The sequence below is a fragment of the Nematolebias whitei genome, chromosome 21, assembly GCF_014905685.2.
Source record: "Nematolebias whitei isolate Nwh7 chromosome 21, NemWhi1, whole genome shotgun sequence".
Classification (NCBI taxonomy): domain Eukaryota; kingdom Metazoa; phylum Chordata; class Actinopteri; order Cyprinodontiformes; family Rivulidae; genus Nematolebias; species Nematolebias whitei.
In genome coordinates this window covers 25,941,715-25,964,746 of record NC_056518.1, presented here as the reverse complement: position 1 = coordinate 25,964,746, position 23,032 = coordinate 25,941,715, and the positions used below count along the sequence as shown (strand labels likewise).

The window sequence follows — 23,032 nt, the reverse complement described above, 5'->3', positions numbered from 1 at the left end:
ATTAACACTTCCATTACCAAAAAACTATACAACTTGGAATTATTATAAATCTGTTTTAAAGTGTCTCATGATGTCCAGATTTCAAATTAGGCCTTACAAAGATCTATTGGAGGCTCCTGAAGAACAATATGCTGACAAAAAGCTTTTCCAAGTGGATCTTTTCCCCACATTTAAATGCATCTCACGCCACCTCTTAATGAAGAACAGATGCATTACACATTACCTAATGAGGTACAGGCTTAGGGATAAAATGAGTGAAGCTAAGTGAACATCAAACAGCCAATCATTCCTGGAGCAAAAGATCATCAGTCAGCTCCAAATCCCCCTACGGCTCCAAATAATCTGATGTAGCTGCGTTATAAATTGCAGGCGCAGTGCAGGTGTGCGTCTGCTCACAACAACAAAAAAAAAATTATATATATCACCTGCCTTCTGCTGCGTCCAGAGCGACTGAACACATCACCGGAGCGTTAAGGCGCCGTCTGGACGAGCTGCAGCTGTGAGTGAAGTGGAGAGGAAAAAATGCACACCTTTGCAAAGTGAGTCCAACTCCAGCTCCGTTCCATAACGACCCATGTCAACTCTGTAAAACCCACAACTACATTTCTGAAGAATATTATCCCTCGCCCCAATTATGTCAACTGAGAACACCGTTTTAGTTAGCACTGGAGTGGAGGTCTGCACAAAGTGGGTGGTGGCAGGAAATGGAGCACTATCAGGCTGTCAGAGTGGATTAGAGTGACAGAGCACCTGCCTCTGTGGAGCTGGAACACACAAACTTAATCCACAGAGCTGCTCCTCACATCAGCTACTCCTTTATAGATACAGGACTGCCTCCTCTGGGGAGATGAGCGGAGAATTATTATTTAAAAGCCAAATGAAGACAAAGCTGTGAATATTAATTCTCTATACGAGAGGATGAGTCTGTATTGTATGGGCAGAGGACTTTAGACTTTGAATTCAGCTCATAGCTAATCCCAGGATGCATACTTTACAAATTAATCTCAGAGGATAAACTTCATAGAAACAAAAACATTTGAGAAAGAAAAAAAACTCCCACAAAGGGATGAGTTGGATGTATTAAACTCATATTTCAGTAGCTGTTTTAACGAGTGAGAAAACTAGAACAATACAAGAAAATGTTCAAGTTCATGCTCAATAATCCAGGTAAAAAAATAAAAATAAAAAAAATCTAACAGGTCATCTGGATGGTTTCTTTTTTTGTTTTGTTGAGACGTTTCAGCTTTCATCCAAAGGGTTTCTTCAGTCTGAGGAGATGCAATAAACTGAGTCCCACAAGCAGCAAACCCACATAGTGGACCGACCAATTTGCTGGTGATAAGATGGTTTCTGGGGCCTGCCCTCTCCCCCATCGACTACTATGAGGAAGCCATAGCCAAAGTGGTTCAAAACATCAACGTTCATGCTCAGTGATCCAGAAAAAAAAAATCCCTGATTTTGGGCCCCAGAAACCATCTCATCATCAGCAAACTGGTTGGCCCTCTATGCGAGTGTGTTGCTTGTGAGCCTGAGCTTGTTGTGGCTTTTCAGTCTGAGGAAGTCCTTTGGATGAAGGACAAAATGTTTCAACAATTAAAAAATAAAATAAAGCCGTGCAGATGACCTGACTGAACTTTGTTGGACATGAAAATGTTATCACACACTGTCAAAAACAAATAAAGTTTTAGCCCTTTTGAACCTTAAGTAAAACATCTTCAGATTTTAAACAAACTCTTATAAAGTAATTATTGGATGAACATGAACAGATTAGCTTTGGGTTTCCATTCAATTGAAGATGGCTGTCACTGCCAACTGACCTTAGAGAACACAAAAACAGCTATAACAGTCAATTTTCTAGATATTAAGCTAAAACTGTGTGGTAGTAGCTGACAATCATTCCTAATACTTCTAGTCCTAATAAAAATTCAAGATCTACAAACATGAAATTACACCTGCTGTGATTTCCAGGTTTGTTCATTTCAACACATCTTCGTTTAAAGCTCAGCCATGAAAAGCTGCAGGCAATACGCTTTCTTTCAAGGAATGCTAGGCCTTTAATCGTAATACATTTGACTGATGGAAAAAAAAGTTCTGTTGCAAACTGTTGAGCTATCAGAAAAACCTCAGATAAAAGTCAAATTGCAAAAATTTCTGTTTAGTCTGTGTGGTATTAAAAATGGAAAAATTTCCACCTGTAAAAATCCCTAATAAGGAATGGTGTTCTTTATATTTTATAGACAAAGAGGCTTTTTTTTGTGTGTGTGTGTGTGTGCAAACTATATAAATTTATTCTGAACGTGCTTAAATCAAAAACGTGCAAAACAACCTTAGAGCTTTGACTACGCTCTACATTATAAATTTTCATGTGTTTATGATCAGCGCTGTGGTGTTTGCGACTCATTATTATAAAAACAAGCTTAAAATAAGCCAGTCATTAAATTAAAACAGAAATGTATCCGTTTTAAACTGGAAAAAAATAATTTACAGTGAAATAGCCTCAACAACAAAAATAAATGTAACTGAAAAGTGAAAGTTTAGTAAATTATTTGGCTTCAGTCTCTTTAATTAGGTCAAAGGTCTTCAAAAATTGCAAAAAAATAGTCTGCATAGCTGGGAGTGAAAGTCAAGACCATTTTATCACAGGCATAAGAACATTGTAACCCTTCTCTCACTTTTCTGCTTTATCTTTGTTTTTCATCCCCATGTCCATTACATCTGAAACAAACCCAAAGCACATTCTAATAAGATTTAATTTATATATCAAGCAGAGCATTAAGGCCAACCATAATGCTCTGCTTGTGAAAGTAAATCTGTTGGGTATCACTTTGACACTCGGACAATAATTCTAAGTATCACAATGCTGGACAGGACGGGGGGGGGGGGGGGGGACTATTTTATCACGGGCATAAGATAATTTGGACATAATTCAAAGATCTGAGAAGCACCTCAACCTTTCTGCAGTCTGATATTTAAGTAAAATGCACAAAACTTAAATGTGGATAAAATAGAACTACGAGAGACTAAAATGTGTGCTGCAAGAAGGAATGTTAAAATCCTGATGCGTTTTTAAAGAGTAGGAGTTGTTTTTTTAAAGACTCTAAAGTAATTTTAAGCAATTTATTTTCATTTTTATATCAATTGATTCAATTTATTTTGTAATTAAAAACAAATTTGTGACCTTCAAATATCATTAAAGTGATAATAAATGGTAATCAGCAGACTATACTTGAAGCAGCTATTCTTATGAAGGTAAAGAATTTATTTTTGGTGTCTTGGCCTGCAGTTCTTTTCTGAAGAGGAACAGCAATTTATTTTCTTGTCGAATCAGATTTCACTCAGCCTTCTTGCACCATTTTGACTCGCTCATTTTCCGAACAAGTTTTGACATCCTCCTGTAAACTCAGCTGCCCTTTCAGCACACAGCCATTTATTAACTGGACCACAACATGAACCTTATATAAAAAAAAAAAAAGCAAAGTCTGTCAAGAAAAAGGGCGCACCGTGCGCCTCCCCCCACCGTGCCCCCACAGTGCAGCTGGGTTTATTGGGACTGCTCTGAGGAGCAACTGCTGTCGCCTTCCCTCAGCATTTTTCTGCATGTGATCGCTGAGCGTTAATGAAAAATGGTGAACCTGGGCTAGAAAGCCATTTCTCATTCAACGGAAGAACTCAAATCACAAGAATAAAAATCTTGAGCTTAAGCTTTGAAAACACAGCCTTCTGAAAAGGCTAAATTAAATTGTTTGGGTATTTTTTAAGATGACTAACATTTCTAGATGTTTTTTTTCCTTCATCCTTGAAGGATGGTATCAAGCACCAAGGTTACCTGAGGTGAACTACCACTGACTGTGTTTTACATATAGTTGTATAGGTTGTATGCAGAGATGGCTTTGATGAATATAGCTCTCTGCAGCCCTTTACATCAGTTTATTTGCTTCTCTTCCAATTTTGTACTCTTATTCATCTTTAGCTGAATTCTTAATGGGTTGGGTTAAAAACTATGTCACCTGAAATCCTCAGCAACTTTTACAGCTGTGTGGTTGAGAGCATCTTAACAGCTGCATCACAGTTTGGTACAGCAGCACTGCAACCACGGACCACAAACACCTGCAGAGAGGGGAGCAGACTGCTGAGTAGATCACCAGGACGCTGCTAAAGACCCCACTCTCCTCCAATATCGACCGTTTACATCTTGACCCTCAGGCTGGAGGTATAGAAGTGTGGAATCAGGACCTCCAGATTTAAGAATTCCTTCTTTACAAGTGCATCAGGCTCATAAATAAATGAATGTTCGCATGACTCGACTGAACCTTTTTGCACCTTTTTGTCTTACCTGATGCTACATTTTACTTTGTTTTGGTTTTCTTTTATAGTAAATACCTTTCTTTCTCTGCTTGGCATTCATTGTTGACATCAAAGTAAGAATTTCACTGCTCAGGGAAACGTGTTTCCAGTCGTGCACATGACAAACACTTTGAACCCTTCAATCTTTAAAAAAAAAAAACTGCCAGCTAAAATTCAGACATGGTTCTCTCAACCAGCAACCTCATCTTTAAAGCTACTTGAAATAGATTAAAAACACAAAGTGCACTCTGATGAAGCTCCATTAAAAATTAATAATTTAGACTGGAGACATTGAAATCTATACTAGAAATGTCCTGAATAAATGTCAAAATGCACCAATGTAAAACTAAAACTTAAATATGCAACATTCATGCTCAATAATCCAGGTAAAAAAAATAAAAATAAATCTAACAAATTTAAGTCAGTAAATTAAGTAAGACTTAACTTTGTTGGATTTTTTTTGCATGAATTATTGAGCATGAACTTTGATGTTTTGAACCACTTTGCCCATGACTGCCTCAGAGGAATAGATGGAGGAGAGGGCGGACTCCAGAAACCATCTTACCACCATCAAACTGGTTGGTCCATTATGTGAGTTTGCTGCTTATGGGAATGAGTTTGTTGTGGCTCCTCAGACTAATGAAGTCTTTTGGAAGGAAGACGAAACGTTTAAAAAAGTGAAAATTTAAAAAATGTCCAGAGGACCTGACTGAACTTTGTTCAATATGTAAAAACTTTTCTGTAGGTCAATAAGTAGGAACTTGCTTTTGTAACATTATTCTTAATAAATCAACTCCAATTCTTAAGAGAGTAAGCTTCATTTAGAAACTCAAGGTTAAAACTTGATCTCTTAAGTTGTTTTTTAAATAAATATTCTGCAAAGGCATTATTTAACCAATTTTTTAAGATAATGGTTCTGATTACAGAATTGTAAAAACTAAGCACAAAGACCACTGTGAAAGATTAATTTAATACAGAATAACCTGCTTAATATTTCAAGATGGCGACAAATTTGCCAGAATCACTGGTTGCCATGGAGATTCCCGCCCAGGCAGACAGGTTTAGTGCAAACCGAATAAACCTTTCTGTGCAAAAACTATAAGGTACATTAAAACATTTAAAGTGAACACATCAGTTTAAATTATTTTTATTGTGTTTAATGTGAGAGATAAGACGACCTGATAAATGCTCACATATGATGAGTTTGACTGTGCACGCTTTGCATGTCAGAAGGATTTTAAGATAAACTATAATCAAAGAGACTGGGTGAAAGACAAGATTGCCAACAATTTATTGCAGGCAGTAAATAAAGTTTGACTGAGAAAGAAAAAAAGTTAAGATGACGGTGTGAATTACTAAATTAAACATTTTGTGGTAAAACATTTAAAAATTTAACCTAAACTGTGATTGTATAAAATCAAAGACGTCAAAATTCTAATTATCTTATTTGTTTAAACTTTGATTAATGTCTCTGCTCAAAAGTACGACCATCAGCTATATAGCTGTACAGGACTGGGTTTTTACGCGTTCCCTGAAATCCCATTGATGTCCCAGAGGAAAATTTTGCAGTTTTTTTTTTTGTTTCGTCTCCATTCCTAATTGAGCTGCATGGTTTTCTGATATCATTGAGTTATTACAAAGCCACAGAAGGAGTAGCAAATCAAAAGTTATGACAAAAATAAAGAAAATAACATCAGAACAGAAACAAGGGTTCTTTCATTTTTGTGCTGTTCAAAATGTTTTGAACCATTTATTTCAAAACGTGCAGCAATGAGGTGAATACTGTTTACTGCATATCGAGTAGACTAAAAAGCACAAAGCTCTGGAAAAAATGAAATGCTGCCTTCTGAAATCAGTAACATCTGAAGTGAGACTGCTCCTACAGATCATCTCAGCTGCACTTTGTAATCGCAGCAATCATCAAGCTCAAGATAGGCAAAAAAAAAAAAAAAATAGTATTTTACCAGTTTTTTTAACCTCCAAATACAGCCGTTATCAGCAACTGGAAATAATAAGTCAGTCAGTCAGTTTTTTATACAAGTGCTGGTCATAAAATTAGAATATCATGAAAAAGTTCATTTATTTCAGTAATTCCAATCAAAGGATGAAACTTGTATATTGTATTCATTCATTACACACCGACTGATATATGTCGTGTTTATTTATTTTACCGTTGATGATTATAACAGACAACTAACAAAAAAAACCAAATTCAGTATCTCAGAAAATTTGAATATTACTTAAGACCAATTAAAAAAAAAAGGACTTTTAGAAATGTTGTCCAACTGAAAAGTATGAACATGAAAAGTATGAGCATGTGCAGCGTGGCATGGAGTCGATCAGTCTGTGGCACTGGCTCAGGTGTTATTAGAGCCCAGGTTGCTCTGATAGTGGCCTTCAGCTCTTCTGAATTGTTGGGTCTGGAGTATTACATCTTCCTCTTCATAATACCCCATAGATTTTCTATGGGGTTAAGGTCAGGTGAGTTTGCTGGCCAATTAAGAACAGGGATACCATGGTCCTTAAACCAGGTACTGGTAGCTTTGGCACTGTGTGCAGGTGCCAAATCCTACTGGAAAATGAAATCTGCATCTCCATAAAGTTGGTCAGCAGCAGGAAGCATGAAGTGCTCTAAAACTTCCTGGTAGATGACTGTGTTGACCTTGGACCTCTGAAAACAGTGGACCAACACTAGCAGATGACATGGCCCCCCAAACCATCACTGACTGTGGAAACTCGACACTGGACCTCAAGCAATGTGGATACTTTGCCTCCTCTCTTCCTCCAGACTCTGGGACCGTGATTTCCAAAGGTAATGCAAAATTTACTTTCATCATAGAACATATAACTTTGGATCACTCAGCAGCAGTCCAGTCCTTTTTGTCTTTAGCCCAGGTGAGACGCTTCTGAGGCTGTCTTGTTCAAGAGTGGCTTGACAAGAAATGCAACAGCTGAAATCCATGTCTTGCATACGTCTGTGCATGGTGGTTCTTGAAGCACCGACTCCAGCTGCAGTCCACACTTTGTGAATCTCCCCACATTTTGGAATGGGTTTTGTTTCACCATCTTCTCCAGTGTGAGGTTATCCCTATTGCTTGTACATTTTTTTCTACCACATCATTTCCTTCCCTTTGCCTCTCTATTAATGTGCTTGGACACAGAGCTTTATGAACAGCCAGCCTCTTTAGCAATGACCTTTTGTGTCTTGCCCTCCTTGTGCAAGGCGTCACTGGTCGGCTTTTGGACAACTGTCAAGTCAGCAGTTTTCCCCATGATTGTGTAGCCTACAGAACTAGACAGAGACCATTTAAAGGCCTTTGCAGGTGTTTTGAGTTAATTAGCTGATTAGAGTGTGACACTAAGTGGCTTAAATATTGAACCTTTTCACAATATTTTAATTTTCTGGGATACTGAATTTGGGGTTTTCATTAGTTGTATCATCAACATTAAAATAAACATTTGAAATATATCAGTCCATGTGTAATAAAGGAATATAATATACAAGTTTCACTTTTTGAACAGAATTACTTAAATAAATCAAAATTTTCATGATATTCTAATTTTATGACCAGCATCTGTACTTATTGCAGCATGATGGAAAGGTGCAGAAACAAACGGAAGACTGGCTCAATTAATATATTTGTTCCTTTTTGCACAAATCTCTGGAACAGCTCGGTATCAGAACTAGAAGCCCCGTTTCATGCAGCTAAAATGCCATTCAAGCACAAATACATCGAGGACATCAAGGATTACTTTGCATTTATTAACATGTCAAAGTCAAAGTGGATTTGTATGAGTCCAGGGTCCACAAAGAGGCGGCGCTCTACCTGCAGCTGATAGCGCTGCCTGCTTGTGTCCAGTTAGTGCTCAGTGCTGCTGAGGCAGCTGCAGTGATGAATACAGAGGCTCTCTAAAGGCAAATAAAGAGAGATGAGCTCCCTCCTGCAGTCCCACAACAAAAAAGGGGAGATTATGCATTAATACAATGGGCTTTGCTGCAAACTGCTGGTTTAAGCTTCATTCTTGTGCAGATATTGAAGCAGTAAAACCAAAGAGATTATTTTAAAATTATTAATTTGTCTAATAGAGGCACAAACATTACCAGTTTAACATGCTGATGAATATTCTCAGTCATCCAGGTCATAATAAAAAAATAAAATTAAATTAAAAACTGGACTTCATTTCTGAAGCTGAAGACATTTCAGTTCCCATCTGGAAGACTATCAATTCAAAAATATCAGGAATGTGTGGAGCTCCAAGCTTTATAGAACTGTATGAGGCCTGATTCACGTGCAGGTTAGATTGTAACTACTCGCCCCGCACAATGGAGGCTCGTTAGACTGTTTATCTAACTGGTTCATGAAAGAGATGTTTTGGTCACATGCATGAAGGTGTGAATTGGAGTGAAGTTCACTGGGAGTCAAGCCTAAAATCAGGCCTCCATTGTGCAGGCCTGAAAATTCTGGCCCAAATTTTGCCATGTCTCCACAGAAAATACCCACTATGGAACTTATCAATGTCACTGAATGTGCTAACGGGAACAACCTGACTGAAACAGAGGCAGAACAACTCAGAATGAAGAGAACATCAACACTCCAGTGCCAAACCACCTCCTTCAAATCTCAACACAGAAGGAAAAACTAGAACATCACTTAGCCAGGACCAATTTCACCAGCTGACAGAGATGCACAGTGGTCCCCAACACTTCTGATTATTAGGAGAAAATATCCACAAATATCAAAATTATGTAAAAATAAACAATTAAATACTTGAAATTGTTTAAATTGCGGGCCCTGAATCTATCATCTATTAAAGATCACCTTTTTGAATGGAATTATGGAAGTTAAACAACTTTTCCATGATATTCTAATTTTTTGTAAAGGGTCTGTACTTCCAACTTGAAAAAGACAAGGTAATCAATCATTCATTTTACTGCAGATTCTATTTAGGGGAAGTCACTCCATGGTTATATGAACATCCCAAAATAGGACCACCATTCAGACTCCTCGAAAGCAGCATGAAATGACATATTGCTAAACATTTTGGACACGGCTGGCCGAGGTCGAGTCGCCTCTTTCGTATTCAGCGAGAGTAGCGCCTCGCTGAAGCCACGGAGCTCGAATGTCCATCGTAAAACTAACTTTAACATGGTTTAATGTGGCACTATGGCTCTGCAGACATTGCACATTACGGTCTTGTTTTGTGGTGTTTTTAGTGTCAAATACTTCCACACAGCGGACATGTTTAGATGAAAAGTTGGTTAGCTGTTAGCCACAGTGCTGCTAACTCAGTCCTCACGTTGTAGCTGGCTGCAAACTATGAACTGGATTTCCTGAATGTGAGGCGGGTCTTATTACTCTGGATTCATGAGACAAGCTGCCGTTCATGAAATCCATTCCATAGTTTGAAGCCAACGTACAGCGCAACCACAGACATGCATCATGGATCGGAAATATTGGCACGTGGATCGGAAAAATCCGATCCGTAAATTATGCTGGTATCGGAGGCCGATACCGATACTGGATCGGATCGGCCCCATCCCTAATATTTAGCTGATGTTTTTCTTAGATCTTAGTTGTTACCTTTGTTTTTCTTTTACATTATTATTGTTTGATGTAACTGGGACCCTGCATACATAATTTTGTTCCACCACATGTACCACATGAGATGCGAATGACAAATCTCTCTGATTCCGACTCTAACACTTGGGTCAAAATCTATGTAAAAGAAGTAGAAGTGTTCACCAGACATCAACTCTGTGGACAACATCAAGTTTACCAGAGAGGATGCAGCGACAACAAGCTGCCTTTTCTGGACTGTCTGGTGGACATGGAAAGAGAAGGAAGCTTCACCATTGAAGTTTACAGGAAACCTGCTCTCACACATCAGTACCTGCTGTTAAAACTCTCACCACCCACTGGAACAAACTTTCTGTCATTAGAACTTCACACCTCCGGGCCGAACAAGTCCTCACAAAGACTGAAGAGAACAAAAAAGCACAAAAACATCAAAGCTCTTCAAACTTGTGGATATCTTAACTGGGCCTTTGTCAATTCAGTGAGGAAATCTAAGAAAACACCACAGAACAGAACAAATAGAAGAACAAACACCAAAATCATTGCCATCCCATATGTTGCTGGAGTATCTAAGAAACTTGGAAAGATTTTTTCCAAACATCTCAGTGCATTTCAAACCTAACAGGACCCTAAGGCAGAGGCTGGTCCTTTTGAAGGATAAAACCCCCAAACACAAACTGAGCAGTGGGGTGTACTGGAGAGCTGCTCTTCAGGACAAGACTCAGCGGTCCACCTACATCAAGGATAAGGGACACTGCTGAAGACCAAAATGTTAATATTATGGACAGAGAAGACAGACATTTTAAGAGGGAAGGGGTGAAAGAAGCCATCTGATTTGAACTTTCAAACACCTACAATGCAGCTTTAGGCTCGATTCCAATTCAGCTTCACTCCAGTTCACACCTTCATGCACATGACCAAACATCTCTCTCATGAGCAAGGTAACAAAGAACCTAAAGAGCCTCCATTGTGCACAACGAGTAGTTCCAGTCTAATCTACAGGTGAATTTAGGTGCACAACCAGGCCTCTCATGCAGTTAAAGCTTGGAACGCCACACACTCCAGATATTTTTTAATTGATAAAGTCTCCTGGATGGGAAGTGAAATGTCTTCAGCTTCAAAATACAAGTCCAGTTTTTGTTCAACTCTTTGGCGGGCTTCCAATTAAAAGTTATAACATAAATCTATTATGACATCATTAAATAATTAAACTTTTGTTTTACATCTGTTCAACTTGTCACTTTGACATTAATTGAACATTTAGAATGATAGCTGACAACTGGGATTAAAAGCTAGATTGAATTATTTGAAGCAACAAAAGTGAGCAGGAGCTGAACATCATTTTGACTGTTTATAACTTCTCATGTTTTTTTGAAAGTCAGTTTTCAAACAAACAGTTCGGATTCAGTCAACTAAAATAATTTTCATAATCCAGAGTAACATTTGCAGTTTATTCAGTAAATTAATGTTCTAAATGTAATATACAATTAATTTTTACATTGCAGAGTGTTACCACTGTCTTTCCCTGGGTCCCCAAAGAAAGGTGGGAATCACCATGACAACCAGTGATTTGTCAGATTATTGCATTATTCAGATTTTTATCAAATCTTATCAACTGTAAAAAAAAAAAAAAAGCTTTCAATGAGCAACTCACTACAGATTAAAATACATTGTTTTAAAAAGTTAAATTTACACTTTTATTTTTAGGCGTTTTATTATGAAAATGTTTAATTGCAACAACCCTGAATCCAAAAAAGTCCATGCTCAATAATCCAGGTATACAATACAACACTTTTCAGTCAGGTCATCTGGACAGTTTCTTTTTTATAAATTAGGAATCCCATTAAGCATTTTTTTCTTTTAAAACAGCAATAAAAAAACAGGTTCATAGACCAGTTTAAAGTGAACAGATGTAGATGAATTTATCAACCTAATGTTTGTAAATGCGTCTTTATTCCCAGAATGCATCTGTCATTCATTTGTGCAAACACTCATGTTTTGTAGTTTTATTTCTGAACGTCACTTGAGCGGATACCAATAAAGTTCTGATAAAAACTTGCACATTCAACAGTTTGTTATGCAGATTTTGGTGACTTCAGATAAATCCATGCACATCTCTGGGTGACTACCTCAGCTGGAGGATGTTTTAGGGTTTAGTCTTTAATATAAATAAATAAATAAAAAACTGATTCCATGGCAGAAATTAAATGTTTATCTGAAAATATTAAAGATCTTGTAGATGTAAAGGACCCTGGTGCTGGAAAGGCTGAGCCAGTATATGAAATTAATCTGCACAGTTTTCTCTTCGACATGGCAGGTTTGAAGATTTTTATTTTTTTTTAAATTTCTGAATGAAAATCTGGCACATTTACTCGTTATTGTCTGTCTCCGTGTGATGCAGTTCCAGGTCCACATGCAGATGAAGCATTTCCAAATGTTTTCTGTTTGAAGTGAGAGGACCTCAGATGATGTGGGATTACAGCTGCTAACATTTAATAAGTCATGGATGAAGATCCTTTAGTGAACCCACATGAATTACTCATGTCTTGTATAATTCACAACAGCTTTGACGGAAGAAGCCATTACAGGAGGACGTGTTGACATGAACACAAATAGTTTGGACTTGGATTTATTCAAAAAGAAAGCAGTAACAAGCATCTAGATGTCAGAAAATCTTCTGCAAGACATTCATACCAAATAAAATATTGTGCAAAACTTTTCAACCAACTGTAATTTCATTATATTGTACGTCCAACCATTCAGACTATCCTGTAATCCTGGTAAAGTGGTCTTCATCAATAGATTTTCAGGTTCTTTAAAGGGCTGGATCAGGATTTTTTGCACAATGATGTGGCAGTCATCTTGAATGGGGTTGACTCTAAACAGGTGTAGATATGCATCTAATGTTTACTTGTTGGAGTTGTATTAAACTCCAACCACTGGTTCATGAAATATTTTGATAACAGACATGAATGCATGGGTTTTTTTTTTTCATCCAATTTAACCTTTAAGTAACAATTACTTTAAAATTACTGTCAAATAAGCAAATTAATAGCACTGGTCAGGGTTATTAAAAATAGCTTCCTATGCAATATGAGACGTCTGCAAGTACCCGGATATCAGGCAAACAGAACTTTGAATACACTACAATACAGCACAGTAGTTGTGGTTTACATTGATCAAAACAGCAGAAAAATGGTATTTAATAAGTTTTGTTGGTACGAGACTTGCAATAGTGATGGCTGATATGCTGACAAGCCTCGTATGCAAGGTGTTCAAGATGGTTCCAAAGCAGATTACTCAGAGAAATGCGATTGTTGGATTAGACTCCTTCAGAGTTGGCTTTGAACAGCCAAATGTAAATGTTTGAACCACTTGGTTGGAGGAAACGGGCCGACAGAGGAGCACCCTGATCCCACACCAACGACTGCAGTCCCTGAACACGTATGGTCATTATTTTTTTATGTTTTACCCGCTTTTTCCTTTAGTGTCAGAAACTAACTGAAACATCTTTTTCAACCAACCCACGCCAATTTGTCTCATAAGGCTCTTAATTCAACCAATGTTTGTCACGGAGCTCAAAGAATGAGGGTAATTGGAAGGATAATATTTTAAATTCACATCACCATCATGGCGTTCCCCATTTGGAGTAGTTTGAAAGCAATTTAAAAGTAGTTTATATCTAAAATTACCAAACCAATGGGAAAAAAACTGTTGCCAAGCCAAGAGTTGAGATAAAGGGAACTTAGAACATATCGATTTTTAAATAACGTTCTATCATCCATACATCATTGCAGAAGCCAGCAACAACAGTCATAAACCAGGCCCTCAGGTAATTTGTTACACTTGATGTGCTCCTATAATTTCATAAAATAAAATTTTAGCTCCATGTGAGACTTCAGAAGATCTGGGCTCTGACAGAGATAGATCAAACAAAAAATATCAAAAGAGACGATTCTTACCGTGTTGCTTCCATTTCCATTTAAATGCAAACCGCTGTCAAAGAGTGGGGAAGACGCTCGCCTGTGATCCAACCCTGGAGACCCTGAGGAAGAAACAAAACAGGAGAAGGATTCATCTTAACAAAAAAGATATCTAAATATTACTTTAAATTACCCAGTCCAACCCATGTGCATTACTTTTATTCCACTGAAAACACATTTGTAGTGATGGAATAAAGTTTATTATTGACTCTACTACGGTGTCCTGCCTTTAAGCAAATCTCTGTAGATCACAGGCAGCATTTGAAAGAAAGGAATGCTGCTCTTGGATGGAAGTTTTGTGGTTCCGTTACACACTAAAGCAGTTGTGAGCAATATATGGCTGGAAGGTCTAAAGTGGCCCTTGGACAATATCCATCTGGGCACCAATAACCATCCATCCATCATCTACTGCTTGTTTCGAAGTCGGGGCAGAAGCTTGAGCAGGGAGGCCCAGACATCCCTTTCCACAGCCACCTCTTCCAACTCTTCTGGGAGGATTCCAAAGTGCGTTCCCAGGCCAACCGAGAGACATGGTCTATCTAGTGTGTCCTGGGTCTTCCCCAGGGTCTCCTCCCAGTCGGACATGCCCGAAGCACCTCCCTAGAGAGGCACCCAGGGAGCATCCTTACCAGATGCCTGAACCACCTCAACTGGCTCCTCTCAATGTGGAGGAGCAATGGTTCTACTCTGAGTCTCTCCCGGATAACTGAACTTCCCAACCTATCTCTAAGGGAGAGTCCAGCTATCCTGTGGAGAAAACATTTCAACCACCTGTATCTGTGATCTCATTCTTTCGGTCACTACTGAGAGATCATGACCAGGTTCAGGGTAGGAATGTAGACCGGCCTGTAAACAGAGAGCTTTGCCTTAGAGCTCAGCGCCCTCTTCACCACAATGGACCGGATCGCGAGATACTTGAACTCCTCCACTTGAGAAGATCTCATCCCAGCCGCTTCATAATCTGCTGCAATCTGCTCTAGTGAGAGGTGAAGATCACAGCACAATGATGCCAACAGGACCACATCATCTGCAAAGAGCAGAGATGGAATCCTGAAGCCACTGAACCAGAATCCCTCAATTCCCTGCACTGAGCTACTCTGTCCATAAAAGTTATGAACAACAGGCAGCCATGGCGGAGACCAACTTCCACCCGCCAATAACTTAATTTAAAATAAAACTTGAGTTGAGAAAAACTGCATTTTATCAATGAAACAAAGAAATTTAAATTAAACATCTTTGACAAATATACATCACAAACCTTTGGATTAAGATTAGCCAATTTAGCCCCTTTTTGTTAATCAAGCATGCAAATTATGCTACCAAAAAAAGCTTTCCATGTTACCTGTCTTAAAGAAAATGTATTTTCCAATTCTCAATACGGCCCTTAGATTCCTTTAAATTTACAGATTTGGCTGTCTGGAAAAAAAAAAAAGTTGCTCACCCCTGCCTACCGTCTAAAGTGTGATAGGATGTTAGTTTTTTCTGATGTCATTTGTCCCATAGAAAAGAAAAAAAAACTCCATTCTTCATTTCAGCAGGCCAAACATCAAACTGAAATCCTCTGAATCCCGTCTTAACCACAACATGCGTGGACTATTTTCTCATAGTAATCACTTTTCATTTGAGGAGATTTGATCAGATATAAATATTCATACTCTCCTTGCAGTTTTAATCATTCCCCCACATCTGTGTATCTTTAGGAATGAGACTACTTTAATGTAATGATTATGTTTGCTGGTGTAAACTAAATTTATTGACACAAAAGTTAATTTTTTTTCTAACAACAAATCCACCAGAGTTAAAATCAGTGAGTTTGGTGAGGTGGATGTTTGTTTCTTAGCAAACGATTAAATATCTCACAGCTTTGATGTGAGTTCATGTCAGATGGGAGCTGCAAGAAGTTTAGATATGATATAAAATGCAACGGTGATCTGTGAGGGAATTAAATCCTTTTTCTTCCAGTTATGCGAGTCTCAGAGGTATTGGGTCCAGGAGGAATACCCACATACTCATCCTTCCTGCATACGCTCCAGCTCCTCTTGGGGAACCCAGAAGTGTTCCCCAATGTTAGTTTTTGCCTCTGTGGAAGAGTTAAAATATCTGGGCGTCTTTTTTGCGAGTTATGTATGATGCAACAGAAGATGGATGAACAGATTGGAGCCTCATCTTCAGAAATGAGGAAGTTGCTTCAGTCGGTGATCTTGAAGAAACATCTGAGCTAAAGCTCTTGATTTACTGGTCTATGTTCCAACCCTCATACATGGTCATATGGTATGGATCAGGGTGGAAAGAAAGAGAAACTGGATACAAGTGGCCAAAATGGGTTTCCTTTGTAGGATGGCCAGGCTCAGCCTAAGAGATCGGGTGAGGAGCTCTATCATTCGAGGGGAGCTAGGAGTAAATCTTCTGCTACTTCACATTGAAAGTAGCCAGTTGAGGTGGTTCGGGCATCTGATAAGGATACCTCCCCTTTAGAGATGCTTCATCAATATCTGATTGGAAAGAGGCCCTGAGGCAGTTCCAGAACTCACTGAAGGGATTGTGTATCATCTCTGGCCTAGGGATGCCTCAGGGTCCCACAGGAGGAGCTAGAGAGGTTCACTGTGGAGAGGGAGGTCTGGGTTTCTCTTGGACCTGTTGCCTCCGTGTCTAGATTACAAATCAACAGTAGAAGATGGGGAAGTTAAAACTGCACAGAAATTAGTTACAGATGAACCAAATCAGTCTCAATTCAACAAGACCAACCACAGTGAAGTTAATATTCAATTCAGGGCTTTTTATATAGCGCCAAGTCGCAACAGAAGTCGTCTCAGGGCACTGAACAGAAACATTCATATATAAAATAAGTTAACAGAAACATTTGTATTTAAAAATAATAATTTAACATTATCTGAGGAGCAGACTGTTTTGAATTTAACTCCATCACAGAACTCTCATCTTGAGCAAGCATGAAGGAAACAGTGGAAAGGAAAAACTTCCTCATGAGGACGAAACCTTTAGCAGAACCAGGCTCAGGACAAGCGGCCATCTGCTTCGACCGGCTGGGTTTGGTAGGAACAGATACACAATGGCAGGTCAAGAATCATGTTAAGCAAGAAATATCAAATGAAAACTATTCAATTTTAACAAATCATTTAAGGAAATGAGTGTAGTCTAAGCCTATAGCAGCATAACAAGTCAACCCTAACTAAAGGATTTATCAAAAAGGAAAGTCTTAAAACTGGACAATGTGTCAGCCTCACAGACAGAATCTGGAAGTTTGTTCCACAAGAGAAGAGCCTGATAACTGAAAGATCTTCCTCCCATTCTGCTTGTGGAAAATCTAGGAACTGCGAGATAACCTGCAGTCTGAGAGTGAAGTGCTCTGTTAAGAAAATATGGAACAATAAGATATCGGATACAAGATGGAGCTAGGTTGTTGAGGGCTTTGTAGGTTAGAAGTAAGATTTTGAATTCTATTCTGGACTTGACAGGGAGCCAATGGAGAGAAGCCAAAACTGGAGAGATATGATATCGCCCACTAACTCCAGTTAAGACTCTGGCAGCAGCATTTTGGATCAACTGAAGACTTTTTAAAGAAGTATTTGGACACCCAGATAATAAACCATTGCAATAATCCAGTCTAGACGTGACAAATGCATGAACCAGTGTTTCTGCATCATTTTTAGATCAGATGTTTCTAATGTTAGTGATATTACGCAGGTGGAAGAAGGCAGTTCTAGTATAGTTTTTAATGCGGGGATGAAAGACATGTCCTGATTAAAAAGAACACCAAGATTTTTAATATTAGAGCTGGAGGACAGATTAATGCCATCTAAGGAGGGCGAAAAACTGAAAAATTATTTTCTAAGATGCTCACGTCCAAAAACTAAAACCTCTGTCTTGTCTGTGTTTAAAAGCAGAAAATTTAGGGTCATCCAGGTTTTTATGTCCTTAAGACGTGCTTCTAGTCCAAGTAGCTGATTGGATTCATTTGGTTTCCTGGACAAATATATCTGTGTATCATCAGCATAACAATTTGGCAACAGTTTATTAAACTGTCATTAAGGTAAATAAATGGCCCTTAATTATGTTCGTACTCCTAAGTGATGTTTGTTAAACCTTTTCCATCAACTGTGAACATCTTTATTGCTCCTAATGTTAATGGAACAAACGTGCCACAACATTTTGCTTGCTTTCAAAACTACTTTCTTGTGCATTGTTATTCTTCTCACTTGCCTCCAGTTGACATGTTCATATGTTCAACTCAAGATGAAGTTTGTATTTTTATCTCTTGAAGCTGTGGAAGAGCAGCTCATCTCCGTTTGTAATTTCACTGCCCCCCCCCCCCCCCCCACCCAAACCATTGAACAAAGCAATTTATCTCTGAAATAGATGTTTGTCTACTGAAAAGTGCAAAAAGAGGAGCGGCGGTAAGCCATAAATGGGGTTTGCTTTGCCATTTTGAAAATAGCCGATGAAATTTATTGCCAGCCTGAATGGTGTCACAGCCGGTGAATGCTCACCCAGAGGCAGTTTGAGAAACGATGGGACTTCTCGCAGGTAGCGAACGGTGATGGTGACCTCATCGCCTGCAGTACGCAGGAGGTGAACCTGGCAGCAGAAACAGATTGATACAGATGGAGAGATTTTGTGATAAAACTTGATCTCAAATGAAACAAGATTGGTGTTGAGCTGAGCGCTGCCTGAGCAGAGAAAGCAGCAGATGTATAAAGAATCAGAAATTAAAATCCAACTCAAGTGGGTCCTCTTGGACCATTAAAAGGACAGAATCTGAAGGTCGGCTTTTCTCTTGTGACAGGTGGCAGCAAAGTGTCAAGAGTAGCTGCTCTCTGAATGCTTAATCACAAGACATCTAAATGGTGTAAAGACATCCTTAAAATTCTCAGTTTCACTGAGGCATTCATGTAAAATTAGATGAAACTTTGTTGCATCTTAAATAAGAGAAAACAGGAAAATGTCAGACAAGCTGATAGATGTGACATGGAAGGTCACGTCCCTCTCGTCTCCGTCTGTAGCTGCTCTTGTTGCTTTAGTCATTCGTCAGAGCCGATAGAGAGACAGGCTGCCATTAAAAGCTCTGGCTTGTGTTCTGAAGAGAAACTGCTCATTATGCGTTCTGACACTCTGGAGGTGAGGATAGTGAGAAGAACAGCTGTTTGGAGCTACACGGAGAGAGAAGTGTGGGTGGGCGTGTGGGAGACAAGGAGGGGATGGCAGGCGATAAAAAAGATATTTGACAAAGACAGGAGCTTAAATGGGAGAGGAACAAAAAGGAAAACGGCACGAGTCCAACAAGAAGCTCGGATATTAGCTTCGATTTTAGAGAAGCTTGAAGAGGTGATCAGCTCATTTTCAGTCTTTTCAAATCGAACAGCGTCGAAACGACAAACGGGCAAAATGAGCGACAGAACAATACTAGCTATGTTTACGTGCACAAAATTCTTTGATTGGATTGAAATGTATTTGGATTAAATAATCTGAATGCATCGTTTACATGAGCACAAACCGTTCATGATGAGCGCTTACATGCAGAGGACTTTTATTCTCAACAGAAGTACTGACATGTGCAGAGTGGTAAACTCTCCTTGGAAAAAACAAAACGCAGAAGTTCTACTTCTGTGATGAACTTAAACAAATCTGAGCGCCCAAAATGGACCCGCGCCAGGTTTTAATGACGGTGGAGAAGTTACTGCACTCCCTGACTGAGCTACAGGTACTACAGATCATTTTGAGCGCTTTCAAAGTTTCCATTAAAAATGTTGTTGCTCACTGACCAGTTTTGCTTCCCAACATATTAGCATCTAACCAGGCGGAAATACGTAAGGTTGACAGGTCACACATGCACAGTCAGGTCACTTTTCCACAATCAGAATAAGATGATCAGATTAAGTGTTTACATGTACACTGTTCGGATTATGAATCTGCATAAACCGCCCCTCTCATTCTGATTACAAATTAATTCGGTTCTAACTGAATCAGTTCAAAATAATCCAAATGGGGCGTTTACATGATGCATTTTTATTCCAAATGTCCGTTTAATCCGATTACTTATGTCCATGTAAGCATAGCTAGTGAGGAGTACTTTGGTGTAAAAAACAGCAGGATTTTATTTTAAGTTTGTTAAAACTACGAGAAAGTTAAAACGTAAATTATCTGTGAATTGACTGACTAAACTGTGCATTTTTGATTTAGTCCGTTTTTGTCAAAGTTTCAATGCAACAAAAATCTAAACAATGCAACAAAACATTTCAGATAACTACTATTCTCTGAAATATGGCATAATTTGTTCATTTTTAACTCAGATTTGTCATTATTCCCTTTGATTCATTTTGCTTTTTGAACATTTTCAAATTAACTGGGGAGGAAAGATAAGTAGAAAAAAGTGGAATTTTTTACTTTATACTTACAACTTCCTGATGGGTGCACTGCTCTACATTTATGCCATTGACCTAAAAAAACAAAAAAAACAAAACAAATAACTATATGTTTGTGAACATAACCTTAAAAAGGCAAACGACTCTTGGACTGACCACCTCATTTTGTTTGTTTTACAGTAAAGGAAGGGGATGAGTGGAGGATGGTAACAATTGGTAAGTCCATATATAAAAGCTTAACAAATGGAGAAATGTAACGTTCATGCTGTGCATTATGGGTAAACATCTCCACTTGGATCTCATCTACTTAAAAACATTGTCACAAGAATCTTGAAATTGGTTCAGATGAAACTTTACAAACTTAAGCTTAGATGTGTGGCAGCAGTGAGACCCAAGCTGCAGACATGGAGGTCGACAACTAAAAAAAAACCTGAAAGAGAACTACCAGGAGCAAGGATGAGTCAAACAGAGTGATGGAGAAATGATTGAACTGGATTACTGGTGCGGCAGCTGAGGTTAACGAGCAGATGTGGAGCAGGTGTGAACGGTCAACTGAAGGAACCAGAGGGAATGGAGGACAAAACATGACAAATATCTCAAAGGGGAGACAAAAACAGCTCAAATCAAATAATTCTTATTAAAAACAATATCAGATAATTGGCTCAAAAACAAAAGCCCTGGATCACGCTAAAGCTGCTGTCCTGTTTTTACAGAGAAAATGCTTTTTTTTAACTAAAATTCTTCCAAAATAAGCCACACAGGTTCAGTTTTTGTTCCCTTTTTGTCCTGTCATGAACTTTAACCCTTTAATTGAATAACTTTTGCAAAAAGAAAATTAAATAAGATATTTTATGTTCTATTTTTTTTTTTTTAAATGACTAGCCCTAATTTTCCTCTTTATCCCTGAAAACTGTCATTTCCCAGCTGGCTCCTCCTCTTCCATCATGCTCCTAATTTGCCATGTTTCCTTCTACAGAGATGCTATATTCAGTTTAAATATGCTGAAAATAAATATGAAGTGGAGATGATCCAAAGCTGGAGGCTGCAGCAGTTCTATTCATACTGCAATTCCTTACATCCAATAAGAGTGTTGATGCTATTACTTTGCTGTCCATTGAATCCATTTAAAATTCTAGATAAACAGCACATCTGATAAAAACGGTCAGATTCAAATCAACTTCCGTGAACATACACGCAACACGACAGTTATTCTGAGGAATAGTGGTTCTCATTTGTTAGCGATCTCCTGAATAACCAACCCCAGATTGACAGAAATTTGTTAAATAAATTGAATTTGAAGTGAATAGTATCACTATTTGTGCACAATATAAGATGTTAAACGACTCATCCGGTTCAAATTATGCAAAACAATATTCAGCTCCATTTTCTGCAAATTAATTTCTCTGTCAAACCCAAAGAGCTGAAATTAAGTTTCCTCTTTCGTCTGTGACCCAAACTGGCCTCCGAGCAAGCGAGTCACGATGCGGAGTACCAACCTGCAGCACGGCGTCCCCGACGAACAGCTTCCCCGTCTGATCGGCTGCAGACATCAATTGTCAGAGGTTAATGAAAACATTACAAAATAATTGCTCATTTCATCCACGGTAATGTGGTGGAAATGGCAATCAGTGTGTCGGTCAGAATAATCTTTGGCAACAACCTAAAGGTCGATGACAACACAAGAAAGCATGAAACTGGGAACTAATTGGGACATAAATCCATTTGCAGTAAAGAGAAGAAACCGTGAAAGCTTTGTGATACTCTTAATGTCCAGAAGACGCAAATGTCATGTCCATAAGGACACTTGGAGACAGTGATGACCATTACAGATATATGATTTGATCACAACCTTAGTGACAAATATTCAAAAGTTTTCTTTATGGACATATGGACTGTTTTTATACAGTCCATATGTCCATATGGGATTATGTAGCACCTTTCTATCTTATCAAGATACTCAAAGTGCTTTACAATACAATCTGTGCCCTCCTTTACCCATTCATACAGCACTTTACTACATCTATACAAAGAATAATCGGTATTTTAGATCATTCATACACCAATGGGACACACATCGGCGGCAATGAGGGGTTCAGTGTCTTGCCCAGGGACACTTCGGCATGTGGAAGTGAACCCAACTCTTGCACTGGAGGACGACTGCACAGCCACCCCTCCTTTATCAAGCAATATTTATATTTCTCCACTCAGGATAATGTTTCACTCTTAACAATCATAAGCTACTTTATTTTCTACATCTTCTACCACATAGCCATAGTCGGGTCACAATGGCAACAGCTCTCCTTAGCGAGACTCTCCAGCTCCACCTGTAGGATCCCAAGTCATTCCCAGGTAATAGAATATATAATTCTCTCGGGAGCTCTGGGTCTTCCAAGGTTTCCTCATTGTCATGTTGGGCACAAAGCATGATGGTATGATGTGGGCAGAGATGGGCAACAAAATGTGCATGACCTGGAGTTTTGTTTTACAAGCAGTTCAAACTTTGCCATGTCCCCAACATCCAGACATTAGTGAGACTGTACACTAGTGAAACAGTTGAAGCCCATAAACCCTTAGCTTAATGTAGAGTTTAATACCAACCATATGTTGTGAATGAACAAAATGTTTCCTTTTTGGACATAAAAACCATATAGAAAAGCTTTAAGTACCAATGAACACAAAAACTCGTCTCCAGAACATTTCTGGTTACCACTTATATATATATATATATATATATATATATATATATATATAT

At 38.5% G+C, this 23,032-nt stretch overlaps 1 protein-coding gene across 1 annotated transcript in view; it reads right to left on the bottom strand.

Moving 5' to 3' along the window:
- The window catches only part of sntg2 (syntrophin, gamma 2), a 102,797-nt gene that overhangs the window by 50,826 nt on the left and 28,939 nt on the right, over window positions 1–23,032 (bottom strand). Inside the window, exons 5-8 of the mRNA XM_037694782.1 lie at window positions 21,777–21,820; window positions 20,314–20,355; window positions 18,409–18,496; window positions 13,883–13,965 (exon numbers count right to left, since the gene is read on the bottom strand). Of these exons, the coding sequence (XP_037550710.1) occupies window positions 13,883–13,965; window positions 18,409–18,496; window positions 20,314–20,355; window positions 21,777–21,820 (257 nt within the window). The remainder of the gene's footprint in view (window positions 1–13,882; window positions 13,966–18,408; window positions 18,497–20,313; window positions 20,356–21,776; window positions 21,821–23,032) is intronic.